At 48.5% G+C, this 16,149-nt stretch overlaps 1 protein-coding gene across 1 annotated transcript in view; it reads right to left on the bottom strand.

The window, feature by feature from the left end:
- Nucleotides 1–2,948: 2,948 nt before the first annotated feature.
- LOC109752085 (putative E3 ubiquitin-protein ligase SINA-like 6) overlaps nt 2,949–16,149 on the bottom strand; it is a 46,896-nt gene continuing 33,695 nt past the window's right edge. Inside the window, exons 3-4 of the mRNA XM_073497525.1 lie at nt 3,797–3,866; nt 2,949–3,645 (exon numbers count right to left, since the gene is read on the bottom strand). Of these exons, the coding sequence (XP_073353626.1) occupies nt 2,949–3,645; nt 3,797–3,866 (767 nt within the window). The remainder of the gene's footprint in view (nt 3,646–3,796; nt 3,867–16,149) is intronic.

Below are 16,149 nucleotides of genomic sequence, written 5' to 3'. Positions count from 1 at the left end.
GTCTCGTGTTTCTGAGAGGGAACGTGTCACCTTTGTGTGCATAATTCAAATTTGAAATACAAGCACATGCTCCAGTGCACCAAAGTTGGTTGAAAAATCACATGTGTGTCCTCGGGTAAATTTCTAGGTCCCATGCATGCAAGAAATGGGAATGAAATTCAAACATCTGGGCATCGTGGCTCGGCCGGAAACATTGAGAAACTTGGTTTTTTAATTCCTGTAAATCCAAAACACACATGAAAATCATGAAACTTGGCTTGGTGTCATGACATGGCACCAACATGCTGTGGTAATTTTGCTGTCCGATTTGCGAAGGCGCACACAGTAACAATCAACAAAGTCATTTTGGAACAAGTGCTATCCCGTTACAATCGGAAACACAAGTATTATTGAAACCGTGGGCGTTCTATTTACCATTTACGTGCAGCCACGCGTCCCTTTTTTTTATTAGCTAGGAGGCGCCGTGCAGGGTAGCTATTTGAGTACGGGAGGCGTGCGATCAGACCCCTGCGCGTGCTTATCGGGAGGAGAGCCCTTTGACCTCCATCTGTCGTCCACCTCTCTCCCAAGGTCTCCATTAATGGCGCCCGAGCCTCTGTTTAATGGCGTGGCTATGTCTCCCTCGACTAAGATTTAAGAGAGAAAAAAGAAAATCTGAAAAGAAATTTTTGCACGGATCTTGATGTAAGATCCGACGGACCTATATAGCATCTACTGCGACTTATAGCAAGACTGATGAATATATAAGGATGACAGCAGTGGATAATAATTGTCTTACTTAATTAGGAAGATAATTAAAAAAGCCACATGCGGCTACACCCGAAGGGCAAAAGAAGAAGGAAGACAACGATCTGGCTCGCTGATCTCTACTTTCTTGATGCGTTGCTGCAGGTCGCGGGAACTAGTCTCCGCGGCGAGCGGCGATGAGCTCTGTCGTGTCCTCAAGACACTGCTTGAGAGCATCCACGGATTCCTCCACCAGCCTTTGGCACTCGATGCGGAGCATGTCATTCTCGTCCATAAGTTTCTTGACGATGATGCCAGTCCTCTTCAACAACGCACTGGTCTCCTCCTGCTGCTCTGCACTTCGGACGATCTTCACCCTCAATAGGTCACGCTCGGACCGGAGCCTCTCATTGCCCTCCCTTAGTTGCCGGATGACGCCGGTAGCCTGTTCAAACGAGGCTTTCATGTCATCCTACAACCTCGCCCAGCCGGAGATCTGATCCATCTGGCTATGGACGATCGCATGCATGCGCCTATAAGAGTCGTCGCCTGCCCGTGAGACATTTTCCCAGCCCGCCGCGGCGCGGCGGGACATCTTTGCTGCATTCACGGCACGACGGGACATCTCTGCTGCTTCCGCGGCGCGGCCGGAGCAGTCTGCTGCATCGACGGTGCGGCGGGACCTCCGTGCTGCTTCGGCGGAGCGGCAGGACCTCTGTGCTGCTACTTCCGCGTGACAGGACATGTCGGCTGCTTTCGAGGCGAGGCGGGACATCTCTCGTGCTTCCGCTTCCATGCTCGCCTCTCCCTGGTGGTAATCTCTCGACCCAGAACTCACGCTGGCCATGGCAGACGCAAGGGGAGGATGCTAAATGACTTGTTTGTTTTTGTGGATGAGGAGTTGAGGAGGAATGTGCAGTCATCTTGGCATAGTAGTGTTTATAACCGAGTACTAATACACTTAGGCACGGTGCATTAACTTCTACCTCGTTTCTTGTTTCTTGACATATCAACCAATAAGAGATGTGGGTGTGCATGCTTTTAATGACTTGAGACTACCAAACACAACATGCAGTGGTTAGTTCATTGCATGCCATGCTATTAATTAGCAAATAAACATTAAGTTCTCTCGTTTTCCCCTCCTCCTTGGTCACGGTGACGACGGAGGGAGTAGGTTGTGATGAACAGGTTTGCAATTAAATATAGCATGGTAGTAGCAGTAATTTGGATGTGACGAAACACGCTCAAAATTTATTGACGGTTTAGTTTAGAAGTGCGGCACTATTCCCGGATGGCGTAACGTGGGCACGTGTTCTCGGCCGTGGTGTAGCATATGCCATGGTACTAGTTCTTTTTCTACTGCTGTGTACCTGCAATAACTGGCACCGTCGGATACATATCTTACGCTTATTGGGGCGTTCGACAGGAATACCCTCGTGGCGAGCTATAGACTAGTCTTTTTTTCAGACGCATTACACCTATCTCTCGGGACTTCTCGCATGCACCATCTCTAGCTCCCTAGGTTGATGCCACCCACATACACTTGTAGTCTGAGTTTAGTACGTTATACAGGAAGAGAAGAGGTGCACGCACGCACTCGTCCTCTATCACACACGCATCTGTAGCTACGAATTGTAGTGTTCTCAACCATCCGATTGGCTCTATCATAGGTTTCATGTTGCTCCTTGGCCTTGAGATAGTACTAGATGTCTTCATTTATTACTTTGTAGACTCATTTTGCGTTGGAAAGCGCTATGTGATGGTAACATATTATGTTACTCTATTTGCCCTCTCCTCATTAATTACTTGCCACCTCATCATTTTTGCTTATGTGGCATCTATGTTACTACTACCTATGTTACTCCCACTATGACCAGCCTTATGCGCAGAGAAATTAGGATCGGAGGGAGTACTACTAGTAGTAGTAGTACTTTGATGTGTCGTGTCAACTCGCACAAGTATGCAACACTTCCTGAACAAACAAGCATATAAGCTGTTGTACTTACTTCTTATAAGCTGTTATACTTCTTACCCAAAGGATCTTTATATCCAACAGACAAAAAATATCCGTTCAACTGTTGGAAATTACTTTAACTGCTGATCTGATGTCGAAGTAATTGCTGCATCACCACCAAAGCCGACCATCTCTTAAGCTAAAGTAGACCGAGCTAACCCCTATATTAGCATATTACTAAGATAAACAGAAGGCACTGTAGAATCATTTAGGATGTGAGCTTGTCAATCTGAATGTGGAGGGACACCAGCTTAGCCCCGACCAGCAGCTTGGGCGGAACTGTGAAGAAGGTCAGCTCGTGCACGGCGACGTCGCCGGGATCCTTGCTGCTTGTCACCTCCATTTCCACCTTGACGGCGTCGGTCCTGCCTTTGAGCTCCCCCGGCGGGCCGTTTGCCCACAACTTGGCCATGTAGTGTGGCAGTGGGGACGACCCCGCTCTGATGCAGACGGCCGACACGGCGATAGGCGCGTCGATGTCGAGCACACCGCCGACCAAGAAAAATGCGCGGCCGTCCTCCTCCGCGAACAGCAAGAGCCGTGGCTCCGACAGTGGCACTTGCAGCTGGAGCACCTTGCCGTACTGGATCCTGTGCACGGGCATGGGATGCACGGTGCTGATGTGGTGGGAGAGCGTCGGCGGCGGGCCTTCATAGCCGCAGACGGGCACGGGGCATTTGCAGGGCGCGAGCGGACACACGCTCTGGTGATCGGCGAGCTTGTGGTAAGTGACGCAGAGCCCACAGCCTTCGTGCGGGCACTCCACCCTCACCGAGGAGAGGACGACGTCCACCGCCGTGTTCCGCATGTCGAAGCCACCGCCGCGCTCACACTTCTGGCACTGCCGCTGGTTCCCGGGGCGCTCGAGGTGGCAGTCCGCGCAGGCCAGGTGCCCTCCCTTGCACCGCACAAATCAATCGAACAACACATCAATCAAGAAACCTGCACCTTACTCGATCAGCCGAACGGAGGAGGTGTATTCGAACCTCATGCACTGGAGGCTTCAAGGGGCGGAGGCACAAGGGGCAGTGGAGCAAGGTGAGGTCCATCGAGACCATAGAGAGCTCCATCGTCGGGTCCTGTTCCGTCTGCATGATCTCGCCCTCCTCGTGCACAACCACTCTTGCTTTATTAGGGCCGGGGCATTACAAAGCTTTACCGTCACATATTCATACTACTTCAAGGTGCATTAAATCAACACATGCAAGTATCAAAAGGAGAGTCACGACATGCATGCATGCGTTGTAATTAATGCATCGGTAAACACAAATTATTGAAATATATCGAGTGCAGTGCTTTGATGTGTCGTGTCATCGCCTTAACCGCACCTGCCTTTGGCTGCATGACAGGTGGGCCACCCACCTGTTGGGCCCACCTGTCATAGACGCAAAGGCAGGAGCAGTAAGTCAATGAAGCTGTGTCCCTCCCTCGCCCATGAGCATGGTGGCTGGCAGGACTAGGAGAAGCTTTCGTTCGCTACAAGCTCTCCCTCCCGCACGCGGTGGACATGCAGCAGTTCAATCAGTGTCAGATGGCCAGAAGCATACTGTAGTACTCCTTCACTTCAGTAGTACTCCATCATTGTTTGACTTCCCAAAGAGGTGAAGAGCCAAGCGCAGCCCGGACGCTCATGTGGCAGTTTCATGTGTAGAGTAGTCTAGGATAGCGTGTACCGTGCATGTAAGCTTAAAATCGTTGGGGTCGGCTCCATGCTTTTTTATTAAAATAATCTTCTGGCCCTACCTGTCATCCTGGTGATTCTAGTTTGCACGCTCATCTGGTCAAGGTAGGAATATATATTTTAATTTGTGGTGGGGTAAATGTTAGAGGTTGCAGCAAATGGAGTATTGTACACTGCGGGTCTTTCAGCCAAGTTTAGAGGCAACCATGTGGGGCCAGTGCTATGATGTGTCGCGTCAACTCGTACAACGAGGAGAAGCTTGATTTTACTACTACACGCCTTCTCCCTCGCCCATGCGCGCGGTGGCTCGCAGACGAGGACAGGCTTTTGCTTATAGTAACAAGCTATCCCTCCCGCTCGCGGTGGACGGACATGCAGCAGTGGATTCGATACTGTAGAAGGAGTAGTAGTAACATCATTGTTCGTCTTCTCGAAGAGGCAAAGAGCCAAGCGCAACCCGAACGTGGCAGTTGCGAACCTTGGAGCACACATATAAAAAAAACAAGACCAACCCGGGCTAGACTAGCCTGTTGGCATTTTTTTATAGAAGAAAACTCTGTGAGCACCAAACGCTCAAGCCGAGACTTGAACCCTGCTGGGCTGGCTGCGAACTCCCGCGCCTTGCCAACTGAGCTATGCTCAGTTCTCAGGAGCATGCATATAGGCAGGCTCTTGCATGAGACAAAATTGCTATGTGAGCCCACTATTACTTGCTAGTAGTATAGCCCTGTAAACCAGAAAGGAGTATTTGCCTTTCTAGAGATTTCAACAAGTGACTAGACTACACCGAGACGGAGTACATATGGAGCAAAATGAGTGAATCTACACCGTAAATAAATATGTAGTTCTCTCGTTTCCTCTCCGCCTTGGTCGCGGTGCACAATATTGAGTATAATAGTACTATCATCTTGAAATTTACGAAGTCACCATAGGCACCTCGTCGTCGACGGGAACGTCTCTTGACACGCGGTAGATGCGAGCGGCAGTCGCCTCCATAGGTGCTTGAATGCCAAGGTGGGAGAGGGTAGCGGTTCCCGAGACATTGAACGGTCAATGATGCATCCTCAAATTACATGCAGAGGGAATTAATTGGAGAAGCAGAATAGAGCCAGCACGATGTGAATGCAACAGAGTTTGGATTCTCATATAAAGGCGCCCCACCACTCCAATCCATCTACTAGTCTCTACGCAACACTGCTCACTCCAATCCAAGACCAAGTGACCAGAAGCCAGAAGCACCTATGGAGGCGATGGACGCCAGCGGCAGTCGGCTATGCCAAATCATCCAAGGCGCCGCCTGTGGCCCGCACCACGCATCGTTTCCAGATGGTGCTGGCGACCGCCGGTGTCATAGCCCTCGCCGACGCCGGCTTCGCCTCTCGCATGGACGACATGATGGTCAACTCCATCCGCAAGTTCACCGCCCTCAAGAAGCGCAGACGACCTTGCTGTACTACTCCAGCCCGTGCGCCCAGGCTCCTCATTGCCTGCCACCCTCATCGGCCTCCATGGTGATGAACTCTTTCAAGCCCTGGTGGCCCTGCAGGTGCCGGAGGTCGCGGCGAAGAATGTGCACCTCGAGGCCACACTCGTCGGGCAGCGCCTCACCATGCAAGAAACCGTCGACCTGCACATCCACGTCTATGAGGAAATCTTCTACATAGGCCACTACAAGGCCAGCAAGGATGGAAATACGTTGGCCTTCTTCCAGCGGCTGGAATCTTTGGTCGCCATTGTTCAGAAGCACGTCGAACTGGCCACGAAAGCCGCTGCTACTTAGCCGCCGTTCGGTGGGCCGGCGCCCTGAGTCGAGGAGGTGGACGTCGTCAATGGATGCATCTCTTCTTCTTGCCTCCTGTAACCAGCACTGCATTGCCTCGTGGCCTTAATATTTTATTAGTATAGGAGTATATGGCATTTTTATTCCAGTAGTAACGTTTTCACTGTGAGGTGGGGCCGCAGTTGAGCAAACCGACCATCGGCAAATCCCCACCCCGCCCACCGGGCGTCAGCTATGTTTAGAATTAGAAGAGAGAAACGAGGGAGAAGAGCTAGCTGTAGCACAGACGCTATTGTCAGATGGGACTTGCGTTGATAGAATAGGAGTACTAAGTGTTGGAAATATTCCCTAGAGGCAATAATAAAATGGTTATTATTATATTTCCTTGTTCATGATAATTGTCTGTTGTTCATGCTATAATTGTGTTATCCAGAAATCGTAATACATGTGTGAATACATAGACCACAACATGTCCCTAGTGAGCCTCTAGTTGACTAGCTCGTTGATCAACAGATAGTCATGATTTCCTGACTATGGACATTGGATGTCATTGATAACGGGATCACATCATTAGGAGAATGATGTGATGGACAAGACCCAATCCTAAGCATAGCACAAGATTGTGTAGTTCGTTTGCTAGAGCTTTTCCAAATGTCAAGTATCATTTCCTTAGACCATGAGATTGTGCAACTCCCGGATACCATAGGAGTGCTTTGGGTGTGCCAAACGTCACAACGTAACTGGGTGGCTATAAAGGTGCACTACGGGTATCTTCGAAAGTGTCTGTTGGGTTGGCACGAATCGAGACTGGGATTTGTCACTCCGTATGACGGAGAGGTATCTCTGGGCCCACTCGGTAATGCATCATCATAATGAGCTCAATGTGACCAAGTGTTTGGTCACGAGATCATGCATTACGGTACGAGTAAAGTGACTTGCCGGTAACGAGATTGAACAAGGTATTGGGATACCGACGATCGAATCTCGGGCAAGTAACGTACCGATTGACAAAGGGAATTGTATACGGGATTGATTGAATCCTCGACATCGTGGTTCATCCGATGAGATCATCGTGGAACATGTGGGAGCCAACATGGGTATCCAGATCCCGCTGTTGGTTATTGACCGGAGAGTCGTCTCGGTCATGTCTGCATGTCTCCCGAACCCGTAGGGTCTACACACTTAAGGTTCGGTGATGCTAGGGTTGTAGAGATATTAGTATGCGGAAATCCGAAAGTCGTTCGGAGTCCCGGATGAGATCCCGGACATCACGAGGAGTTCCGGAATGGTCCGGAGGTGAGGAATTGTATATAGGAAGTCCAGTTTCGGCCACCGGGAAAGTTTCGGGGGTCACTGGTATTGTACCGGGACCACTGGAAGGGTCCCGGGGGGTCCACCGGGTGGGGCACTTATCCCGGAGGAAGGGGAACCAGCCCCTGGTGGGCTGGTGCGCCCCCCTTGGGCCTCCCCTTGCGCCTAGGGTTGGAAACCCTAGGGGTGGGGGGCGCCCCACTTGGCTTGGGGGGCAAGCCACCCCCTTGGCCGCCGCCCCCCTTGGAGATTGGATCTCCTAGGGCCGGCGCCCCCCAGGGGCCCTATATAAAGAGGGGGGGGGAGGGAGGGCAGCCGCACCTAAGCGCCTGGCGCCTCCCTCTCCCTCCCGTGACACCTCTCCTTCTCGCTGAGCTTGGCGAAGCCCTGCCGAGATCCCCGCTGCTTCCACCACCACGCCGTCGTGCTGCTGGATCTCCATCAACCTCTCCCTCCCCCTTGCTGGATCAAGAAGGAGGAGACGTCTTCCCCAACCGTATGTGTGTTGAACGCGGAGGTGCCGTCCGTTCGGCGCTCGGTCATCAGTGATTTGGATAACGACGAGTACGACTCCATCAACCCCGTTCACTTGAACGCTTCCGCTCGCGATCTACAAGGGTATGTAGATGCACTCTTTTCCCTCTCGTTGATAGAAGACTCCATAGATTGTTCTTGGTGATGCGTAGAATTTTTTTAATTTCTGCAACGATCTCCAACAGTGGCATCATGAGCTAGGTCTATGCGTAGTTTCTATGCACGAGTAGAACACAAACTTGTTGTGGGCGTAGATGTTGTCAATTTTCTTGCCACTACTAGTATTATCTTGTTTCGGCGGCATCGTGGGATGAAGCGGCCCGGACCGACCTTACACGTACGCTTACGTGAGACAGGTTCCACCGACTGACATGCACTAGTTGCATAAGGTGGCTAGCGGGTGTCTGTCTCTCCCACTTTAGTTGAATCGGATTCGATGAAAAGGGTCCTTATGAAGGGTAAATAGAAGTTTGCATATCACGTTGTGGTTTTACGTAGGTAAGAATCGTTCTTGCTAGAAACCTATAGAAGCCACGTAAAAACATGCAACAACAATTAGAGGACGTCTAACTTGTTTTTGCAGCATATGCCATGTGATGTGATATGGCCAAAAGGATGTGATGAATGAAATATATGCGATGTATGAGATTGATCATGTTCTTGTAATAGGAATCACGACTTGCATGTCGATGAGTATGACAAGCGGCAGGAGCCATAGGAGTTGTCTTTATTTTTTGTATGACCTGCGTGTCATTGAATAACGCCATGTAAATCACTTTACTTTATTGCTAAACACGTTAGCCATAGAAGTAGAAGTAATCGTTGGCGTGACAACTTCATGAAGACACGATGATGGAGATCATGATGATGGAGATCATGGTGTCATGCCGGTGACGAAGATGATCATGGCGCCCCGAAGATGGAGATCAAAGGAGCAATATGATACTGGCCATATCATGTCACTATTTGATTGCATGTGATGTTTATCATGTTTTACATCTTATTTGCTTAGAACGACGGTAGCTTAAATAAGATGATCCCTCGCAATAATTTCAAGAAAGTGTTCCCCCTAACTGTGCACCGTTGCGAAGGTTCGTTGTTTCGAAGCACCACGTGATGATCGGGTGTGATAGAGTCTAACGTTCGAATACAACGGGTGTAAGCCAGATTTGCACACGCAATACACTTAGGTTGACTTGACGAGCCTAGCATGTACAGACATGGCCTCGGAACACGGAAGACCGAAAGGTCGAGCATGAGTCGTATAGAAGATACGATCAACATGAAGATGTTCACCGATGTTGACTAGTCCGTCTCACGTGATGATCGGACACGGCCTAGTTGACTCGGATCATGTTTCACTTAGATGACTAGAGGGATGTCTATCCGAGTGGGAGTTCTTTGAATAATTTGATTAGATTAACTTAATTATCATGAACTTAGTCTAAAATCTTTACAATATGTCTTGTAGATCAAATCCACGCTAATGTTGCCCTCAACTTCAACGCGTTCCTAGAGAAAACCAAGCTGAAAGATGATGGCAGCAACTATACGGACTGGGTCCGGAACCTGAGGATCATCCTCATAGCTGCCAAGAAAGATTATGTCCTAGAAGCACCGCTAGGTGACGCACCCATCCCAGAGAACCAAGACGTTATGAACGCTTGGCAGCGGCGTGCTGATGATTACTCCCTCGTTCAGTGCGGCATGCTTTACAGCTTAGAACCGGGGCTCCAAAAGCGTTTTGAGCAACACGGAGCATATGAGATGTTCGAAGAGCTGAAAATGGTTTTCCAAGCTCATGCCCGGGTCGAGAGATATGAAGTCTCCGACAAGTTCTTCAGTTGTAAGATGGAGGAAAATAGTTCTGTCAGTGAGCACATACTCAAAATGTCTGGGTTACACAACCGCTTGACTCAGCTGGGAGTTAATCTCCCGGTTGACGCGGTCATTGACAGAATCCTTCAGTCGCTTCCACCGAGCTACAAGAGCTTTGTGATGAACTTCAATATGTAGGGGATGGAAAAGACCATTCCTGAGGTATATTCAATGCTGAAATCAGCGGAGGTGGAGATCAAAAGGGAACATCAAGTGTTGATAGTGAATAAAACCACTAAGTTCAAGAAAGGCAAGGGTAAGAAGAACTTTAAGAAGGACGGCAAGGGAGTTGCCACGCCCGGTAAGCCAGTTGCCGGGAAGAAGCCAAAGAATGGACCCAAGCCTGAGTGCTTTTATTGCAAGGGAAGTGGTCACTGGAAGCGGAACTGCCCCAAATATTTAGCGGACAAGAAGAAGGCCGGCAACACCCAAGGTATATGTGATATACAAGTAATTGATGTGTACCTTACCAGTACTCGTAGTAGCTCCTGGGTATTTGATACCGGTGCGGTTGCTCATATTTGTAACTCAAAGCAGGAGCTGCGGAATAAACGGAGACTGGCAAAGGACGAGGTGACGATGCGCGTCAGGAATGGTTCCAAGGTCGATGTGATCGCCGTCGGCACGCTACCTCTACATTTACCTACGGGATTAGTTTTAAACCTCAATAATTGTTATTTAGTGCCAGCTTTGAGCATGAACATTGTATCAGGATCTCGTTTAATTCGAGATGGCTACTCATTTAAATCCGAGAATAATGGTTGTTCTATTTATATGAGAGATATGTTTTATGGTCATGCCCCGCTGGTTAATGGTTTATTCTTAATGAATCTCGAACGTAGTGTTACACATATTCATAGTGTGAGTACCAAAAGATGTAAGGTTGATAATGATAGTCCCACATACTTGTGGCACTGCCGTCTTGGTCACATTGGTGTCAAGCGCATGAAGAAGCTCCATGTTGATGGACTTTTAGAGTCTCTTGATTACGAATCATTTGACACATGCGAACCATGCCTCATGGGTAAGATGACCAAGACTCCGTTCTCCGGAACAATGGAGCGAGCAACCAACTTATTGGAAATCATACATACTGATGTGTGCGGTCCAATGAGTGTTGAGGCTCGCGGTGGCTATCGTTATGTTCTCACTCTCACTGATGACTTGAGTAGATATGGGTATGTCTACCTAATCAAACACAAGTCTGAGACCTTTGAAAAGTTCAAGGAATTTCAGAGTGAGGTTGAGAATCAACGTGACAGGAAAATAAAGTTCTTACGATCAGATCGTGGAGGGGAATTTTTGAGTCACGAATTTGGCACACACTTAAGGAAATGTGGAATAGTTTCACAACTCACGCCGCCTGGAACACCTCAGCGAAATGGTGTGTCCGAACGTCGTAATCGCACTCTATTGGATATGGTGCGATCTATGATGTCTCTTACCGATCTACCGCTCTCTTTTTGGGGCTATGCTTTAGAGACTGCCGCATTCACTTTAAATAGGGCTCCATCGAAATCCGTTGAGACGACACCGTATGAATTATGGTTTGGGAAGAAACCTAAGCTGTCGTTTCTAAAAGTTTGGGGATGCGATGCTTATGTCAAGGAACTTCAACCTGAAAAGCTCGAACCCAAGTCGAAAAAATGTGTCTTCATAGGATACCCTAAGGAAACCATTGGGTATACCTTCTACCTCAGACCCGAAGGCAAGATCTTTGTTGCCAAGAACGGGTTCTTTCTGGAGAAAGAGTTTCTCTCGAAAGAAGTAAGTGGGAGGAAAGTGGAACTTGATGAAGTACTACCTCTTGAACCGGAAAGTAGCGCAGCTCAGGAAGATGTTCCTGTGGTGCCTGCACTGACTAGAGAGGTAGCTAATGATGATGATCAAGGTACTTCGGATCAAGTTACTACTGAACTTCGTAGGTCCACGAGGACACGTTCCACACCAGAGTGGTATGGCAACCCTGTCCTGGAAATCATGTTGTTAGACAACGGTGAACCTTCGAACTATGAAGAAGCAATGGCGGGCCCAGATTCCAACAAATGGCTTGAAGCCATGCAATCCGAGATAGGATCCATGTATGAAAACAAAGTGTGGACTTTGACAGACTTGCCCGATGATCGGCGAGCGATAGAAAACAAATGGATCTTTAAGAAGAAGACGGACGCGGATGGTAATGTTACCATCTATAAAGCTCGACTTGTCGCTAAGGGTTATTGACAAGTTCAAGGGGTTGACTATGATGAGACTTTATCACCCGTAGCGAAGCTGAAGTCCGTCCGAATCATGTTAGCAATTGCCGCATACTATGATTATGGGATATGGCAAATGGACGTCAAAACGGCATTCCTTAACGGCTTTCTTAAGGAAGAATTGTATATGATGCAGCCGGAAGGTTTTGTCGATCCTAAGAATGCTAACAAGGTATGCAAGCTCAAGCGCTCCATCTATGGGCTGGTGCAAGCATCTCAGAGTTGGAACATTCGATTTGATGAGATGATCAAAGCGTTTGGGTTTACACAGACTTATGGAGAAGCCTATGTTTACAAGAAAATGAGTGGGAGCTCAGTAGCATTTCTCATATTATATGTGGATGACATACTGTTGATGGGAAATGATATAGAATTCTTGGGAAGCATAAATGCCTACTTGAACAAGTGTTTTTCAACGAAGGATCTTGGAGAAGCTGCTTATATATTAGGCATCAAGATCTATAGAGATAGATCAATACGCCTCATTGGTCTTTCACAAAGTACGTACCTTGACAAGATATTGAAGAAGTTCAATATGGATCAGTCCAAGAAGGGGTTCTTGCCTGTATTGCAAGGTGTGCAATTGAGCACGGCTCAATGCCCGACCACGGCAGAAGATAGAGAAAAGATGAGTTTCGTCCCCTATGCCTCGGCCATAGGGTCTATTATGTATGCCATGCTATGTACCAGACCTGATGTAAACCTTGCCGTAAGTTTGGTAGGAAGGTACCAAAGTAATCCCGGCATGGAACACTGGACAGCGGTCAAGAATATCCTGAAGTACCTGAAGAGGACTAAGGATATGTTTCTCGTTTATGGAGGTGACGAAGAGCTCGTCGTAAAGGGTTATGTCGATGCTAGCTTCGACACAGATCTGGATGACTCTAAGTCACAAACCGGATACGTGTATATTTTGAATGGTGGGGCAGTAAGCTGGTGCAGTTGCAAGCAAAGCGTTGTGGCGGGATCTACATGTGTAGCGGAATACATGGCGGCCTCAGAGGCAGCACAAGAAGCAATCTGGGTGAAGGAGTTCATTACCGACTTAGGAGTTATTCCCAATGCGTCGGGCCCGATGACTCTCTTCTGTGACAACACTGGAGCTATTGCCCTTGCCAAGGAGCCCAGGTTTCACAGGAAGACCAGGCATATCAAGCGTCGCTTCAACTCCATTCGTGAAAATGTTCAAAATGGAGACATAGATATTTGTAAAGTACATACGGACCTCAATGTAGCAGATCCGTTGACTAAACCTCTCCCTAGAGCAAAACATGATCAACACCAGAACTCTATGGGTGTTCGATTCATCACAATGTAACTAGATTATTGACTCTACTGCAAGTGGGAGACTGTTGGAAATATGCCCTAGAGGCAATAATAAAATGGTTATTATTATATTTCCTTGTTCATGATAATTGTCTGTTGTTCATGCTATAATTGTGTTATCTGGAAATCATAATACATGTGTGAATAAATAGACCACAACATGTCCCTAGTGAGCCTCTAGTTGACTAGCTCGTTGATCAACAGATAGTCATGATTTCCTGACTATGGACATTGGATGTCATTGATAACGGGATCACATCATTAGGAGAATGATGTGATGGATAAGACCCAATCCTAAGCATAGCACAAGATCGTGTAGTTCGTTTGCTAGAGCTTTTCCAAATGTCAAGTATCATTTCCTTAGACCATGAGATTGTGCAACTCCCGGATACCATAGGAGTGCTTTGGGTGTGCCAAACGTCACAACGTAACTGGGTGGCTATAAAGGTGCACTACGGGTATCTCCGAAAGTGTGTGTTGGGTTGGCACGAATCGAGACTGGGGATTTGTCACTCCGTATGACGGAGAGGTATCTCTGGTCCCACTTGGTAATGCATCATCATAATGAGCTCAATGTGACCAAGTGTTTGGTCATGGGATCATGCATTACGGTACGAGTAAAGTGACTTGCCGGTAACGAGATTGAACAAGGTATTGGGATACCGACGATCGAATCTTGGGCAAGTAACGTACCGATTGACAAAGGTAATTGTATATGGGATTGATTGAATCCTCGACATCGTGGTTCATCCGATGAGATCATCGTGGAACATGTGGGAGCCAACATGGGTATCCAGATCCCGCTGTTGGTTATTGACCGGAGAGTCGTCTCGGTCATGTCTGCATGTCTCCCGAACCCGTAGGGTCTAAACACTTATGGTTCGGTGACGCTAGGGTTGTAGAGATATTAGCATGCGGAAATCCGAAAGTCGTTCGGAGTCCCGGATGAGATCCCGGACGTCACGAGGAGTTCCGGAATGGTCCGGAGGTGAAGAATTGTATATAGGAAGTCCAGTTTCGGCCACCGGGAAAGTTTCGGGGGTCACCGGTATTGTACCGGGACCACGGGAAGGGTCCCGGGGGGTCCACCGGGTGGGGCCACCTATCCCGGAGGGAGGGGAACCAGCCCCTGGTGGGTTGGTGCGCCCCCTTGGGCCTCCCCCTGCGCCTAGGGTTGGAAACCCTAGGGGTGGGGGGCGCCCCACTTGGCTTGGGGGGCAAGCCACCCCCTTGGCCGCCGCCCCCCTTGGAGATTGGATCTCCTAGGGCCGGCGCCCCCCCAGGGGCCCTATATAAAGAGGGGGGAGGGAGGGCAGCCGCACCTAAGCCCCTGGCGCCTCCCTCTCCCTCCCGTGACACCTCTCCTTCTCGCTGAGCTTGGCGAAGCCCTGCCGAGATCCCCGCTGCTTCCACCACCACGCCGTCGTGCTGCTGGATCTCCATCAACCTCTCCCTCCCCCTTGCTGGATCAAGAAGGAGGAGACGTCTTCCCCAACCGTATGTGTGTTGAACGCGGAGGTTCCGTCCGTTCGGCGCTCAGTCATCGGTGATTTGGATCACGACGAGTACGACTCCATCAACCCCGTTCACTTGAACGCTTCCGCTCGCGATCTACAAGGGTATGTAGATGCACTCTTTTCCCTCTTGTTGCTAGAAGACTCCATAGATTGTTGTTGGTGATGCGTAGAAATTTTTTAATTTCTGCAATGATCTCCAACACTAAGCACTCGTACCTTTTTTTAGGGAAAAAGCAGTCGTATGTGTAGTACTACTACTAGTTGGGTGCGTGCGACCTATACCTGTCATCACTTTAGGTCTCCTTTTTGAACCGCAGCTACGCTTCACCATACATATTTTTTCACGCATTTATCCTCCTATATGTACTCCTAGGCTATTTCCACGTGCTCCCTTTCGCCGACATGTGGGACATAGAGCATCTGGGTCGTAGTGCATGCACGACTCGAAGCATATGCCGGGGTACTTTACATTTCAGACCTCACGAATTACATGCAAACCCCCCACAGAAGAATAAATAAATAAGTGAATTACTACATGCAATCGGATTATGTTCGTAGAAACCGGAGCACGTTCATTAAATTTTGGACATAACACGTTTATAAAAAATACTGGACCTAAACCAGTCTAAGGGCCTCTTTGATTCGCAGGATACTAAAAACACAGAAATGGGGAAAGTATGATGGTGATGAACCGAGATGAGGAGAACTCTAACTCAGTTAGAGGTTAGAGTTTGATTCTAACCCTGAACTAAATCTAAACCAAATAGGTGTATGGATGAGAGGGTTAGATTGACAATAAATGTTCTTTCTCAATCACTTGACTACTTTGGACCCTATTTCCTGCCGGATTTGGTGTGGCCGGCTCTTGTGTGGCCTCCTCCCGCTCACAATTGACATAAACGAACCATCTTTACAAATTAAGCATGCAAAACATGATAAATTTTACTTTGTCCATACAATTGAGATATCCCACTTAAACATACAAGTTCTCAATCAAGCTTCACAAAAAAATACACTCCATGAAACAAAGCATGAGCTAACTCATCACGGAAGTCATTCACGATAGGGAGGGAGCCCGGAGCCCCTCACGCACCCAGGGAGGAGCTCATCATCGTCGCTCTGGAGGA

Source organism: Aegilops tauschii, chromosome 4 (genome assembly GCF_002575655.3).
Source record: "Aegilops tauschii subsp. strangulata cultivar AL8/78 chromosome 4, Aet v6.0, whole genome shotgun sequence".
NCBI lineage: Eukaryota > Viridiplantae > Streptophyta > Magnoliopsida > Poales > Poaceae > Aegilops > Aegilops tauschii.
This window is presented reverse-complemented; position numbering and strand designations above follow the sequence as displayed.